Below are 14,706 nucleotides of genomic sequence, written 5' to 3'. Positions count from 1 at the left end.
AATGTTTTCCTTTCTCCGTTGAAAAGATTAACTATTGGCTTTCAGCATCTTCGCAATCAGAATGTAAAGCTTTTATCGACCCTCCGCTCAAAGTGATTATCCGCAACCCTCCCCTTAGGGTGAAATCCGAAAGGTCCACCCACCTTCAAGGATGTTCTGCAACCCTGCTAAAAATCCCTTTCTAATCATGAGCAGACAATTTTGAAAACTCATACTTGTACCACCAGAAACTTTCTGAAAAGTTCACAAACTTCGAAGTTTGTGTAATATACGAATGTTCCACTTCGAAAGTTTTTGACCCATTTTTCGCGTTTTTTCCAACTCTTAGGTTTAAAGCTATTGATTGACTTTTTGCATTAAGCAAAACAAGTAACAGAAATATACCTGGAAAGCCCTAAACATCTGCCCTTTTCGCAAAAAAAAAAAACAATAAAAACCCTCGGTCATTATTAACGGGCTGAGGGTGGCAAATAAGGGCCCCTCCCACCTTCTACGCCATCCTGATCTCCTGTCTGTGGGCCCTACGAGCCCACGTGGCAAAGGGCCTAACGACAAGGTCGACTAGAGGACGTCCGTACCGAACGTGGCACCGGAGTAACACAAAATGTCGTCCGTCCTTCGTTTTTTGCGTGAGCGAGACAATGACAGCCGTCACCCGGCAGGCCGTTCTGGTTGGTTTCGAATCCGGTCAGGGGAGTGGGGGGTGGAGGGAGGGTGAAATTGACGAGGGTAGCCGGATGGCGTCTTGCCGTAGGGTGCATGATAAATGAGAGTGGGATGGGGGTGGTTGAAATGAAGCGGAAAAAAACGAGTAGTAATTTTAATACATAAGGGGAACTTTGGGATTTTGTTTGTAGCTTATATTTTCTTTGTTTTGTTTTGTTCAAATTGTTTGTAATATCAGTGAGTTATGTTTATTTAATTAAAACTGGGTACTTTACAAAAGTAACGTTTTTGCGTTGCACACACTTAATACTCAAGAATGTATATTACTGCAAGTGTTTTCTGAGATATTCAGTATCAGAAAATTCAACAATACCAGTAACATATACAGGTGGTTCAATTGCAGGACACAAATACTTGCCTTTCTTGGTTAATTATTGCTTTATCGTGACAAGCAGAAGGCAAAACAAAATGCTTTTCCACTTTTTTTATTGAAAATATAATAAATATAAATAATCACTTATATATTCAGGTAGATTTCCTCATATTAAACAAAAATAACAATTAATTTGCTTAAATAAAGATTTGACATCATCAACACCGGTATTAAAACATTAAAAACTCTCACAAAAGTAGATTAACTAATCCAGAAACAATAGGATCTCGAATATCTACAGATATTTTATGACTGAAATTTAAAATGTTGTTATGTGATTGATTAGCGTATAAGTATAAAATTCTGTTTTAATCTATATTTATAACTATAAGTTCAAACATTTTTTTTATGTTATTAAGCAAATATTATCAGAAAGGATTTCCTATACTGCTTCCTTCTTAAAATCCTCTCTTCTTCCGTACTATACTTGTTCATTTTTGTTAATAATTATGATATTATATGTCTTGTTAGTAATAAATGACATTAAGACGGACAAATCACAGAATATGGTAATGTTGTTTTGAAGATTACTTTGAAAAAGGACAATAATTGTAAAGCTGACTTTTAATACTTTTTCTGATTTTGACAAATTTATTATAATATCCAGGTAAGAGAGTTAAACAAAAAAGCTGTAGGAAGGTACACTAGACAACCAAAAATCTATTTTCTAGACCATTTCTGTTTTTAAAAGTGCAGCAATTAAATATTTTACTTTACCAGGAAAATTTGACTGGTAAATTACCAGTAAGTTACTGGTAAATTACAAATACATAGCATTTCTGGTAGTTCAAACTTGGACACCGCTTTTCTCCCTGACTGTATCAAATTTTGAGGTGTTTTTTCATGTTATTGGATAGAAAATTTAATGAGGATTCCAAAAATGTGCTTAAAACAGTCATTTTCTTACTCCAAGTGGGTTTTACAGGTGATTTTGTTTATATTTTTTCAAACTGTGTTTCTGGCAGTTTAAAAACTTTGACACCGCTTTTCTCCCTGACTGTATCAAATTTTGTAGTGTTTTTTCATGTTATTGGATAGAAAATTTAATGAGGATTCCAAAAATGTGCTTAAAACAGTCATTTTCTTACTCCAATTGGGTTTTACAGTCGATTTTGTTTCTGTTCTTTCAAACTGTGTTTCTGGCAGTTTAAAAACTTTGACACCGCTTTTGTCCCTGACTGTATCAAATTTTGTAGTGTTTTTTCATGTTATCAGATAGGAATTAAATTTCCTAAAATGTGCTATATATAAGATTCCAAAAATGTGCTTAATCCAATCACTTTTTTTACTCCAAGTGGATTTTTCAGGCGATTTTGTCCCTGACTAAACCGTGTTCAAATTTGAGACCACAATTTCAACTGATTTAAATATTTGTGGCACAAACCAGTTTTTTCTAAATAACTCGAAAACACTGAAAGTAAGAAAAAAAATATGATACCAAAAATGTTCCTAATCAACTCCTTTTTTTACAGGGTGTGCAAGAAAATTATGGTGGTTCACTATTTTTTTCATCTTGTACGCAATTTTTAAGATAGAATTTTTTACTCTACACCGTTTTAAAACAGTCCTTCTAAGTGGTTGAACTACCCTAAAGTCCCAAAAATAACTAAGTTTCAGGGTGTTCAAATTTCAAACCACAATTTCAGCTGATTTGAAAATTTGTTGCATCAAACTAGTTTTTGCTAAATAACTTGAAAACGCTGAGAGTTACGTAAAATTGCAACAGACCAAAAATGTTCCCAAGCAACTCCTTAACTCAGAACTGTAAGCTTGTAGGACCGTTTCTACTTCCAATATGCCGGGTGTGATTGACGGTTTTTGGTCATCCTGTACGCAATTTATCAGATATAATTTTTTGCCCAACACCACTGGAAAAAGAAGCTCATAGGGGTTAATTTGAGTGGTTCAACCTCCCTGAACTCCCAAAAATAACCGAGTTACAGGGTGCTCAAATTTTAAACCACTTTTTCAACTGATTTGAAAATTTGAAGAGAGCAAAAATGTTTGTGAAGAACTGCTAGACTCATTCCACTTTCACAGTCCGTTAACAAATTTACTGGTGAAATTGGAATTTACTAGTATAATTGGTAAATTTTCCTGTCTTGTTTTACTTTTCCAATTAAGAAATTGTTGGTTAATGTTTAATTTAAACAATTTTAATAAGAAATTTGTCAAGTTTTGTAAACTCAGAGTATTCAGCAAAGTCTGGATTATTTGCAAATCGTGCCGATTTTATACCCCAATTTCAAATCTAGATTCATACAAAAATTGCAACTTTACCTACTAAAAAAGGTTTAGAAAGCAACAGTTTTTAATTCTACTTTCTCATATAAAAAAATCCATTAAAAAATATATCGAATATAAGCCTGAAAGAAGAAATGCACACAAACAACAGAAAAGTTCGTAATAACTAGATTAAAGAACTAGTAGACTTAGTAAAGTGACTTTTTAAAGAATTGAATGTTCTTAAATATTTCATAGCAACAATGTTTATATCCAATCAATTATTTAAAACCTACTATACAGAAGTTGAAAGTTAGACAAGATAGCATTATACAAAAATGATTGTGGTAAACTGGACATAAAAAAGTACAGTTCTTGCTTCTTAAATGGTCTGATGATGGTTAATAACCCGAAACCGGTAACCAAATTGGTTTAAGACGACTTGGAATTATTCTTATTCACAAATTCTTTCTTTTGCATAAGTCACTTTGAGAATTAGAAGACAACTTTAGAATGTTTTTTGGTTAGTATCTCAATAGTAAAAAATGCTGATACATGGATGATCAATTGGATTCATATCTGCACCTCTAGCAGACTTGGGTTTGATTCAGTTATTGTTTGTTGCATCGATTAATTCTAGAAATATAAACTACAATTTTGTAAATGTTAACGCTAAAACAATGATTTAAAAACCAAATGTTTACGCCATATCAGCAGAATTGACTACATTTTTGTGTCTCATATCTTTATTATAATATAAACACGTCACACATTTTGTTATAAAAAATTAAGACTCTAACTGAAGAAATGAAGAGTTAAGCTATTAATTGAACAAAATATTGATTATCACTTTCGTCTGTGTAAAAATAGAAGACTGACTTACGTATCTGCATCATTTTCTTTGGATGTTACTGTATTTTGGTTTGTATTCAGTTTAGTACATTTTTCTTCCCAAAATGGCTTTCCTTAGGGTGACTTTCATTCATAACCTTTCAATAAAATACAAATTTGGTAGCATTTACTATACAAAACAATACACATTTAGACAAAACAGAAATTTCCACTTTGTTGTTGTTCATTACACTCATTAGTTAGTAATTTTTAATGACACGTGATGAGTGAATTACTTCAACAACATTTATCATACTTTGAACCCAAATTGTTTATTTATTATGCATAATGTTTACTAAAATTATTCTTGCATGGTGTGCCGTTATACTTGTGGTTCTTCTCATGCAGGGGTCAGTAGGAAGTGGGCGTACGTTTGGGAGGGGCCGACCTGGCCAGGCATGACACTGCCCGGGTACCATGCAGCTGGCGGGTTCTCTCTTGTGCACCCACTTTCATTTTAAGCATTAACTAATTTTTAAAGTTCAAGACTAACGAAAGCTATTTAATTTCAGTCGGAATCCGTCACTATGGAGTGTACCCGAAAAAAGCAACCTTTAAGTGACCTCAATGAATTTTTCACCTGCAAATTGTGCAGCGGGTACCTGGTGGACGCCACCACGCTGGTGGAATGCCTTCACACGTGTAAGTGTTTTCAACTATTCTGTTCATAAATATATAAATAATAAATGCAAACTGGTAAAACGAGATCTAGGCCGACACCCAGATCCTTTCGAGTAAATATTATTCAAATCAGACTTAGTCGTTTAAACAATTAGACAAAGGAGTACTATTTAAACTTAAATAGCTTGCGATGCGGGCATTTTTGATTTGTTTGGGTTGCTTTAATAGCCTGTTTAAAGGTTAATACCCGTATTTCGTGGCTAATGAGATTGGTTATTTGGTTATTTATAGATCGGTCCGACGCTTACCTGAATTCTATGCAATTTTTATTTTACCGTCCTATGATGTCGTAACGTAGAAAAATATACTGAATCAATAATTGTCAGTTTGCAGTTAGAAAGTTTTGAATTAATTATTTAGTACAGCGTGGAAACAACATTGTTTTTAACTATCTAAAATTTGTTAACAACTATTTTCACGATCAACAAGACTTTTAGTGTTGGGTTGTTGTATCTATCGAGTTTTCGTAGAAGAAAAGAAGGAATATGACTTTTTTTTATGATTTCTTAGTTTTTTCTTGTCGAATTATTAAAAAAATATAGTTTCAAAGATATTCGGCAAAAACTGAGTGAATTTGTACAAATCTGACGTTTCGATTTTTAGAAATTATTATCAGGTTTGTTTCTCAAATTCAATCACTAATTTGCGTTGCTAAAATCCTGAATTTTAATTTCTTTTTATTAACCTAACCTAACTTGTAATAGGTATCATCGGTACAGGCTATACATTAAATATTTCTTTTAATTTGTTAATACCACTTAAGTTGAAGATTTTGTAAACTTCTGATGAACGGACTTTCATGATTGGTGGAAGGAGACTTTTCAAGTTTCAGATGATCAAAATTATATTAAATGTAGTACGTATTCCATTGGGTAAAATAGGCCCAAATTAAAAGATTTTTTTTATCCTGAGGAATAAACTATGCCTCCAACATCGGTGGAATAGACTATACCTCCCTTTAAAATTCTGCTGAAAAAACTTCAATTTGCAATTATAGAGGATTGCACCATGCCTGCAAGTTAGTGGAATATATTGTACTATAATATGACAGTTATATTTGACCGAAAACAAACTTTGTGATCACAAACAAAAATAAATTGTGAACAAAAATGTACACTTTGTTTTTTAGACTAGTTTTTTCAAAATATTAATTTTTTTGAGATTTTATAGAGCCAAACGCCATCTAGCAATCTTGTAGGGAATGAAATGCTTTGCAACTTTTCTCAATTGACATTTTCTACAATTTAATTAAAAATCCCCAGTTTGTTCATTTGGCAGCTTTTCTTCCATTTAACTAAATATATTAACCGTCACCGTTTTTAAGATCCTTATAGTGGCCATCCTTATTTTGGACACAGTGTATATTAACCGAATAATAATAATTGTTTAGTTAGATACGGCAACACTCCCTATTCTATTACTATTTACTCTTGTGTTTAACCAAAAAATGTCGGATTTACGCTTCTTGTTATTTTATTATACAGGAAAAATTCGATGAGTATACAGTGTGTCCCAAATTGCTTCTACATGTATTGAGATCTCGAAAACGGTAAGAGCTACAGAGTCGGTTAAATGGGGAAAGTTTTAGAGAATTTTATGTGGAACTTACTCCCGGTTTCCAAATTAAATTATCTTTCTCCGTTTTCCGGAAAATTGGGAAAACGTCAGAGGCTGCATTTTAAACACTCTCTAGTCTCTAACAAAGCCAAAGAGAGTTTTGAAACTCAGACATTATTAAGGCACTTTTTTACGTAGAACACGATGACGTAATTAGAAAAAATCAATCGTCATTGGTTTCCGGACGATAACTTTGTAAATTCTTATGGCCGCCTTCAAGATGGCTTCCTCCATATCTCGGAAAGTAATGACGATAGATTTTTTCTAATTTTTCATCGTGTTCTACGTAAAAAAGTGCCTTAATAATGTCTTAGTTTCAAAACTCTCTTTGGCTTTGTTAGAGAGTGTTTAAAATGCAGCCTCTGACGTTTTCCCAATTTTCCGGGAAACGGAAATTCTCTAAAACTTTCCCCATTTAACTGACTCTGTAGCTCTTACGGTTACAAAGATCCCAATACATGTAGAACCAATTTGGGACACACTGTATAGGATAGATAGAAAAATATTGTGAACTATATTATGTAATTTCATTTCGATTTTCGTAATAAGCGATTTCCCACCACACTTGTACACACATGTCACTAGTGTGATAAAGTATACCGTAAGACTACAATAAAATAATTATTATCGCACTAGTGCGGTAAAAACTCAAAGTTATAGAGTTAAAAATGAAGTGTGGATCATAGATAAACTATTATACCTTACTCATGTGGTATGACAAATTAATGCCACCACCACCATTAATACATATATCTTACTCGTAACTATAAAAATGCTCATACGACACTAGTAATGTAAATAAACTATTATCTAACTAAAGCAATACTTATTTTAGTTTGCCGAAGTTGTCTCCTTCGTCATTTTGAGGGCAACAAAACTCAAGTCCAGTGTCCAGTCTGTCCCGTTTTGTACAAGAAAAAGTCGCAATGTTTTCGGTTAGTTTTTGGTTAAGACTTTCTTCCGTTTATTTGCTCTAATGTGATACTTTTTTAGACCCGATCTACAACTCCAATCACTCATTTACAAAACAGTTCCCTCATTATACTCGAGAGAGATGCAACGACAAGACGAGTTCCTTCGGAACTCCTCTGAGGACAGTATCGTGGAAGAGGAGGAGAAGGTAGAAAGTGACATAGCTTGGATGAAAACACTTTTTACCTCACGCGTGCAATTACAGAAATCTCTAACCCAAGACAGGCCGTCGTTTTTCAATCAGGACGACTTAATATCCTTGTCTTTGGAGTATTACCAACCCCATTTGGACACTACGGACGTGGCCAAAAAAGACACTGGTGCAAGTGAGACTTGCCTTAATAGTGACAGTGCTCCACCCAAAAACAATGGACAAACTATAAGTGATAGTGATAACTTTAGCGATAACACGGGTTGTGACAAACGGTTTCTGCAGTGTCCTGCTGGAGTTAACATGAAACACCTACAGAAGTTTGTGAGGATGAAATATGGCCTCACTGCTGATCACCGAGTGAGTACTTCAAAGGGTTTCCTTAGTAAAACCGTTAAACTTGGTAAAATTGTTTTCAGGTGGATATAATTTATAAAGGAGAGGTCCTCCCTAACGACTTTAGTCTGATGGATGTGGCGTATTCATTCTGCTGGCAGAAGGTGAGTTTCTTCTAGTTTATTTCTTTAAAAGATGTTGTAAAAAATCGGTGTTCAATACAGGGTTCCAAAATTTAACGTAAAATTTCGGTTACTGCGAGATTTTCAGCTATACAGGGTGTTACAAATTCGAAGCGTTTGCATTCTGTTACTTGCTGTCCTGTAAGTTCTTGAGGATGAATTTAAGGACAAAACTCCTCAATGCAATCTTGTAAAGCATGAAATTTGCTACAACTTTTTTTTTAAAACTCTTTTTTATAGCTCCTTAAATCACGGAGCTACGCTCACTTAAAAAATTAAAAACAAGTTGTTGAAGAGGGCGCTTTGGTGCAGTCTGTCACTTTTTAGTCTGCAACTCGTTGAGGAGGCTGTCTTGAAAATAAGAATTTTTTTTTCAAGAAAATAAAGAAAATTTATTTATTTAATTTATAGAAAAGGTACATTTTTGTAGGGATGTCAAGTGTTTACCATTATAGTTAGTTTTAGTAGGATTGTATGTAGTTATTAAGAAAATTAACAGTATTACTTGATGAACTTCAAAGGAGGTGAAAAAGGTGGTACGTGGAGGTAGAAGGTGGGAAAAAAGGTTTTTTTTGTTTTTGGTTGTTGATTGTTAAGAGAGACTTTTAATGAGAGCTGGAAAGTCAGTTTTCTAAAAAATTCGAGCAAAAATCAGACTATTGAAGATCAGGGGATCTTAGAAAGCTGTTTCCTTCCGGAACGGAAGTTACTGAGTGTAATACCGAGTGCTACCAGCAATTGTACCGTCTAGTCCACGTTATGACATGGAGCAGATTGTGACAGAGGACCTATTCCAGAAGTGGTTAAATCGATAACCGAGGAGGCCTTCCGGCTGTTACTGAGATACAGCCTTTGCAGTTAAAAATCCACCTCAACGGAAAAGAAGAAGATTAGTCAACTGACGGTTTATTTTGGACAATTTGGACTCTTTGACGAAGAATATTAGTTGTAAGTAGTTTGTAATTTTTTGTATTAAAGATATTTGTAGTTTCAATGATATATTTAGAAGCAGGATTTTTAGGTAGAAAGTAAGTTAGATAGGTTTAGTTATTTACCTTAAAAATAACTTGGCATCCCCATAATAGAATTTTTATTCAAGCTTATTTATTTAAATTTTCTTTATTTACTAGAATATTAGAATGAATTGTAAGGGTGAATCTGATGCCAGTTATGACGATATTATCATGCAACTAGGAGGTGAGGGAGATTTGAGTAAATCTCATCTTCAGGATGATAATAATCATGACAAGATCCTTAAGGACAAATTACCTAACATATGAATTCCAAATGCTTAATTTTTGTAAATAACTTGAAATAACTGAACAACAAAAAAGGTCAGTATCAAGGTCTATATTTGAAAAACAAAATGTCGGAGCTGAAACATACAATTATATCAATCACCCTGGCCCAAATGAAAATATGACATTGTAGTGACTCGCAAGTAAACGTACTTTTTTGTTAACACTCTGTATAATCGCAAGTTTGTTTGTTGTTGTATTCACGCCACGGTTTGTTCGCATTTATTATTGTAACACCACAGGTCCGGATTGGTTCTATTCTAATAACCTGTACTCTATTACACTAAAGCTTGTCGACATCCAGTCCAAATCTGTTAACGGCCGCCCCCATAAAGTTTTATTCCGATCGGAAAATTTTAAACGGCTCCGCGATGTTTTGCCAGAACTTATAGTAACGTTAATGAAACATGAAAATAAGTGTAGAGCTTTCGTGTAGATTAATGTCGAGCATGGATTTGCGTCTCCGTGATTAATTCCGACCACGGGAATTTGTTCGGAACAGCAACGAATCACATGCTCATGAGGCTGTTTGATGTTCTTGAAGGTCGAAAAAGTGCAATTATGCTGTGCAAATGTGTTTTGAATTTCTAAGTATAGACTTGTTGATAAAAATAGTAATCAAATTTGAACTGGACATTTTTAAGCCATTTCTAAATGTGTGGCTTTTGTTGAAATGAGAGAAAATATTATTTGCGCAACAAGGGAGGAAAGTGCAACTTTTGCTCCCGCGAACAATTTGAGGGCCGACGCAAACTTTGTAGCAATTTGGTAAGAACATTGATTAGTATCAAAAGCCATACATATTTTAAAGGAGAATTAAGCTCTATGGTATAATTATTCAGAGACATTTAACTTCCCCCAAGACAGGAATTGCTTTGTTTCGAAGAGTTACTCCTTCATTTTACACCTTTTGGTGAAAAGTTTTCCACCTGATCTACAATCATGATTGCACTATATATCCAGTGCACTTTCCATAAATTGCCTTATTATAGTGCTGCTTTGGCCTTGTACTATGAGGACTGAAGTTGTCAAATTCAATAACATTAAAGGTAAAGACTTTTCGGGTTAAATTAATCTCTAAGTATCCTGATCGATTTGTAAAAACTACATTCTTGGAAAATCACATCAAAATTTAACCGGATATTTATTCACTTTTTACAGTATTTTCGTTATTCACTTTAGAATCTTTGTGTTATTTAATACTCTTCAAAAGGTAAAGCAGTGTGTGATAATGATAATATTAATTTTAGTAGTATAAATAGGATTTAATGTCACCGGAACAAACTTCTATAGTGCTTTTTCATTTAATCTAATATGTCTAATGTGTAATATGTAGTTTGATCAAAAAGCAAGATAAATATTAATTTATACAGTGTGTCCATAAAGTATGGAATAAATTCGATTAAAATTCTTTCAGGAAAATACTCGGACACGTATGTTATTATTTTTTAAACGCGCATTTTTTGAGAAATATATTAGATATACAGTATGTCCCAAAATTGAGTTAAGACGTTCCAGTTGACATTCTTAAATGGGATGACCTATTTTTTATTTGATTTTTAGAATCTACGTCAAATTCCAGACCTACTTGATGTAAAATGTCTGTATCGATCCTCAACTGTTTTTGCTCTAGCAGGCTCGATTGGCCGCCCCTCAAATCGAACAGAATTTGAGCAAAATTTTGGTGCACTTATCCAAAAAATCGTGAATAACTCGCTTATTTGAACCATCCTGTATATACGAGCCATATAACAAAAGAAAGCTAATGAATGATGCTCTCACGTGACGTTGAGCAAACACGGCTAAGTTTCTCTATTCGGTCGCTAGAGGGCGTCAAAGTTAACCTTGCTTTTTTTGTAGTTTTTGCTAAATATCTCAGGAACGCTTCAAGTTAGAGGTCTGAAATTTGTACCAAAAACGTACCTCGAGGGAATAGGGTTTGTCCTTGAAAAATTAAAAACAAAAATTGTCAAAAAATTTAAAGGGTGGTTTTACCTTTGATTTATTTAGATAATATTTTATTTTTTAAATAAACTTCCACTGCCTAAATTACTTCACGTTAATGATACAAAAATGACGTAAAGTGTCATTTGTAAAAATGTCATGTTTTAATGGCACCCTTAAAACACTTGCACTGAAAACCGTCAAAATTGACATAATTTTTAGGCCATCCCCAAAACCGTGACAGTTGGGGCAAAATGGATGTCAGGGTGATATGGTATGTTTCAGATTAACGGCTTGACCCAAAAAAGTGAAAAACAATTTTTAGTTTCCGGGAAATATCTCAAAAACTGTGTAAAGCAAAAATGGTTAAAATTTTCAAAAAGTTTTACTTTGACGCCCTCTAGCGGTCAAACTGTCACACCCATGACCTTTTTTGAATGTGCCGTTGAAAAGCCTTTGGTTTAGACTATATTTTACCTTCAGTGACCTTTTGTCGTAACTGTTCAAATAACTGAATTATTTTAGGTTAAAGCAGACGTGGTTAAATCACTTTGAAGGTTTGACTTTGACGCCCTCTAGCGGCCGAACGGTGCAACCGATTAACTTAAATGAGCATATTTTTGGAAAGCTTACGACCTGAGCTATCTTTTCACTTCAATCGCTTTTGGTCGTCAACTGTCAAATAAGCAAGTTATGGAAAATTTTTGGAAAAAGTGCACGAATATTTCGCTCAAATTAGAAATTGAATTTAATAATAAAAGAAAAAATAATTTTGTTTAATTTAATTCTTTAATTACTGTTTTTTTATTATTATTGAGCACTATTTTCAATAAAACATGTTATATTTTTCAACCGTTATTTTCTCGAAAACAGCTGAATATCTACATAGGATATGCTACATGAAAAATACCCAGAATTTTATGTAAAAACACCATAATTGCAACAAAAAATTCTCATTTGAAAATATCAACTCGAAGGTCATATCTCAATTTTGGGACACCCTGTATAGCAAACTTTTTCATAAAAAAAACACACGTGTCCGAGCATTTTTCTGAAAAAATATTTTATGTGACACACTGTATATTCTAATTTATTTGACCATCAGGTGACTGGCTGAATTTAAATAATCTACTAAAACGCATTCTCCCTATTCCACATTTTCGTCTGTACCTGCTGCAAGTGGGCTAAACAAAGACGAACAACCCCGCTCGATAACTCAAACCATTGAAACCGTTCCTGCACCCCATTTTCCATCTTTGTTGGTCGCTTCCGCTGTTCATAATAATTTTATTATCCTCCTGGCAGCAAGGGGCGAAGTCCAGGCGGGATAAACTCAATTTTACAGCATACAATATGCATCGAACTGAAGTCCTTTTTTGGCTTAATGTTGGGTAAACAACAATTATAAGCGTCGTCAAACAGTAAAGTAAACGTTGCGTAACACACGTCTCTTGTGCAAGTTAACACTACGCCGTGCATAATTGTCGATTCAACATTTTCAACACTCCATATCAAAAAGCATGACATGTAAATGAACCTTTAAGTTAGTTAGTAATGAGCAGTTTTACTGTACAGCAAGCCATCCTAATTTGAAGCAACGTAAAAATAACATGTTCTGAATATAACGTTATCGCAAGCAAGGAGCTTATCAAAGGTCGCGAAATTACGGACAAAAATTAGAATTCATTGTAAATTTTGATTGTTAGTTAACCAATAACAGATAAATGACAATTTGCCGGTACGTTTTTTCATTCTTTTACTTAGCTTTGGTAGTATAATTTGATAATTAAAAACAAAGTAAAAAACAGTTTATGTACGCGCTATACATATTTCAATGTACAGCCATATAATAAATTCAGTCTGACTTCACAGAGTTAAGTCATAATTATTTAAGTGGGTACGTATGCGATAGACAAAGATTAAGTGTTGCAATTCTTTAAAATTTCATAGCCTTGCATGTTTCCTTTACAATTACCACTAATTTTTGCGTATAGAGATAACGTTAATTCGTCTGTCCTATCATTGCAACACGTTCATCCGCTCTTCTTTTCAAACGCTGATAGAACTCTTCTTTCACTCTTCTTCAAACCAGTCAAGTCTTCTTTCAAAATTTCTTGGCAATAGCCGGCTTAATCGTTTCAACTAGGGATGTTCCACCAATTGTCGTCAAACACATAATACTTACTATATAACAGTAACTACCATGCTAACAAATTGTTGGAAAATTAGATGTTACATGGGGAAGGAAAGTATAGTTTCTGTAGAGAAAATTGACATTTTTGTGTCTTTTTACAAAAATATTTGTACATCAACCTAAAATATACAGGGTGGTCCAGTTTTAAATGTCAATAATTCACCAATCCATAGCCAATTAAAAAATAAGTTGACATTCATTATGCCATTTTCCTGAAAAGTGCTTCCTAAGGAAAATAGAGGCCTTCAAATTTCTGTTTAAAAAATCGGTTTTTTTTTGTCATAACTGTCAGACCGTTGGAGCAATATTGATCAAATTTGGAACAAGCACTTTATTACACGTTATTACGGTCAAAGACCCAAAACTAACCCAATCCAACTTAAAAATTGTCTTGGAAACGGAAAAATCACTTAAGAAGTTTAAAAAATATTATTGTAGCCAGTTTTCATAGTTTCCAGACAAACTGAAAGACTTTAGTTTTGAAAATTGACTTTTCATGCAAATCGAGAGACTTTAATACTGAAAATTGACTTGTAGACATAAAAATTAAATACTTTTTCAAGAATTTGTTAAAAATTGACTTGAACCCCAAAATGTGACTGAACTAATGAAAAGTGACACCAGAAGCTTAAAATTTGCATTTGAAGTAAGTTTTCATAATTTGAAGACAAATTTCAATATTTTAGTCTTGAAAATAGTCTTAGATGCAGAACATTGACATTAGATTCATGAAAATTGTCTTAAAAATTAACTTTTCGTGCTTTTTATTTTGCTTTTCATTTTCATCGAATTCTGGACTATTTTTAGTGCTTCAAAACTGCTTTCAGCTTGGAAAATTGAGTTTCAAGACTATCTTCCCCAAGTTATTGACATAGCAAACTTAAAAAACAATTTTTACATTCTTCATAGACTTAAAATGGCATTTCAAGCTTTGTCACTATTAAATCGACTTCTAGACACCTCAGTGCTAAAAATTCGGGTATTTCTTAATAAACTAGACTGTTTTTAGTGTTTTAAGGCTGTTTTCAGTGCCTTAAATCGAGTTTCAAGACTATCTTTACAAAGTTTTTGACGTATCAGGCCTAAAAGCCAGTTTGTTCACTGACCATAATCTTGAA

General features: G+C 33.5%; 1 protein-coding gene and 1 long non-coding RNA gene across 3 annotated transcripts in view; one reads left to right on the top strand and one right to left on the bottom strand.

Moving 5' to 3' along the window:
- LOC145726154 (uncharacterized) overlaps positions 1 to 14,706 on the bottom strand; it is a 67,277-nt gene that overhangs the window by 34,367 nt on the left and 18,204 nt on the right. The window lies entirely within an intron of this gene.
- Positions 1 to 14,706, top strand: part of LOC145726153 (uncharacterized) — a 32,967-nt gene that overhangs the window by 9,792 nt on the left and 8,469 nt on the right. Inside the window, exons 2-6 of one of the 2 annotated variants that reach the window (XM_081975119.1) lie at positions 4,726 to 4,855; positions 7,347 to 7,446; positions 7,505 to 7,631; positions 7,689 to 7,994; positions 8,054 to 8,134. In XM_081975119.1, the coding sequence (XP_081831245.1) occupies positions 4,726 to 4,855; positions 7,347 to 7,446; positions 7,505 to 7,631; positions 7,689 to 7,994; positions 8,054 to 8,134 (744 nt within the window). Of the gene's footprint in view, positions 1 to 4,725; positions 4,856 to 7,346; positions 7,447 to 7,504; positions 7,995 to 8,053; positions 8,135 to 14,706 lie in introns of both variants that reach the window. The other variant, XM_081975118.1, reaches the window with a different exon arrangement.

Source organism: Ips typographus, linkage group LG3 (genome assembly GCF_016097725.1).
Source record: "Ips typographus isolate SLU linkage group LG3, UJ_Ityp_2.0, whole genome shotgun sequence".
NCBI classification, from domain to species: domain Eukaryota; kingdom Metazoa; phylum Arthropoda; class Insecta; order Coleoptera; family Curculionidae; genus Ips; species Ips typographus.
Note: the sequence above shows the minus strand (reverse complement) of the source record. Positions and strands in the feature narration are given on the sequence as shown.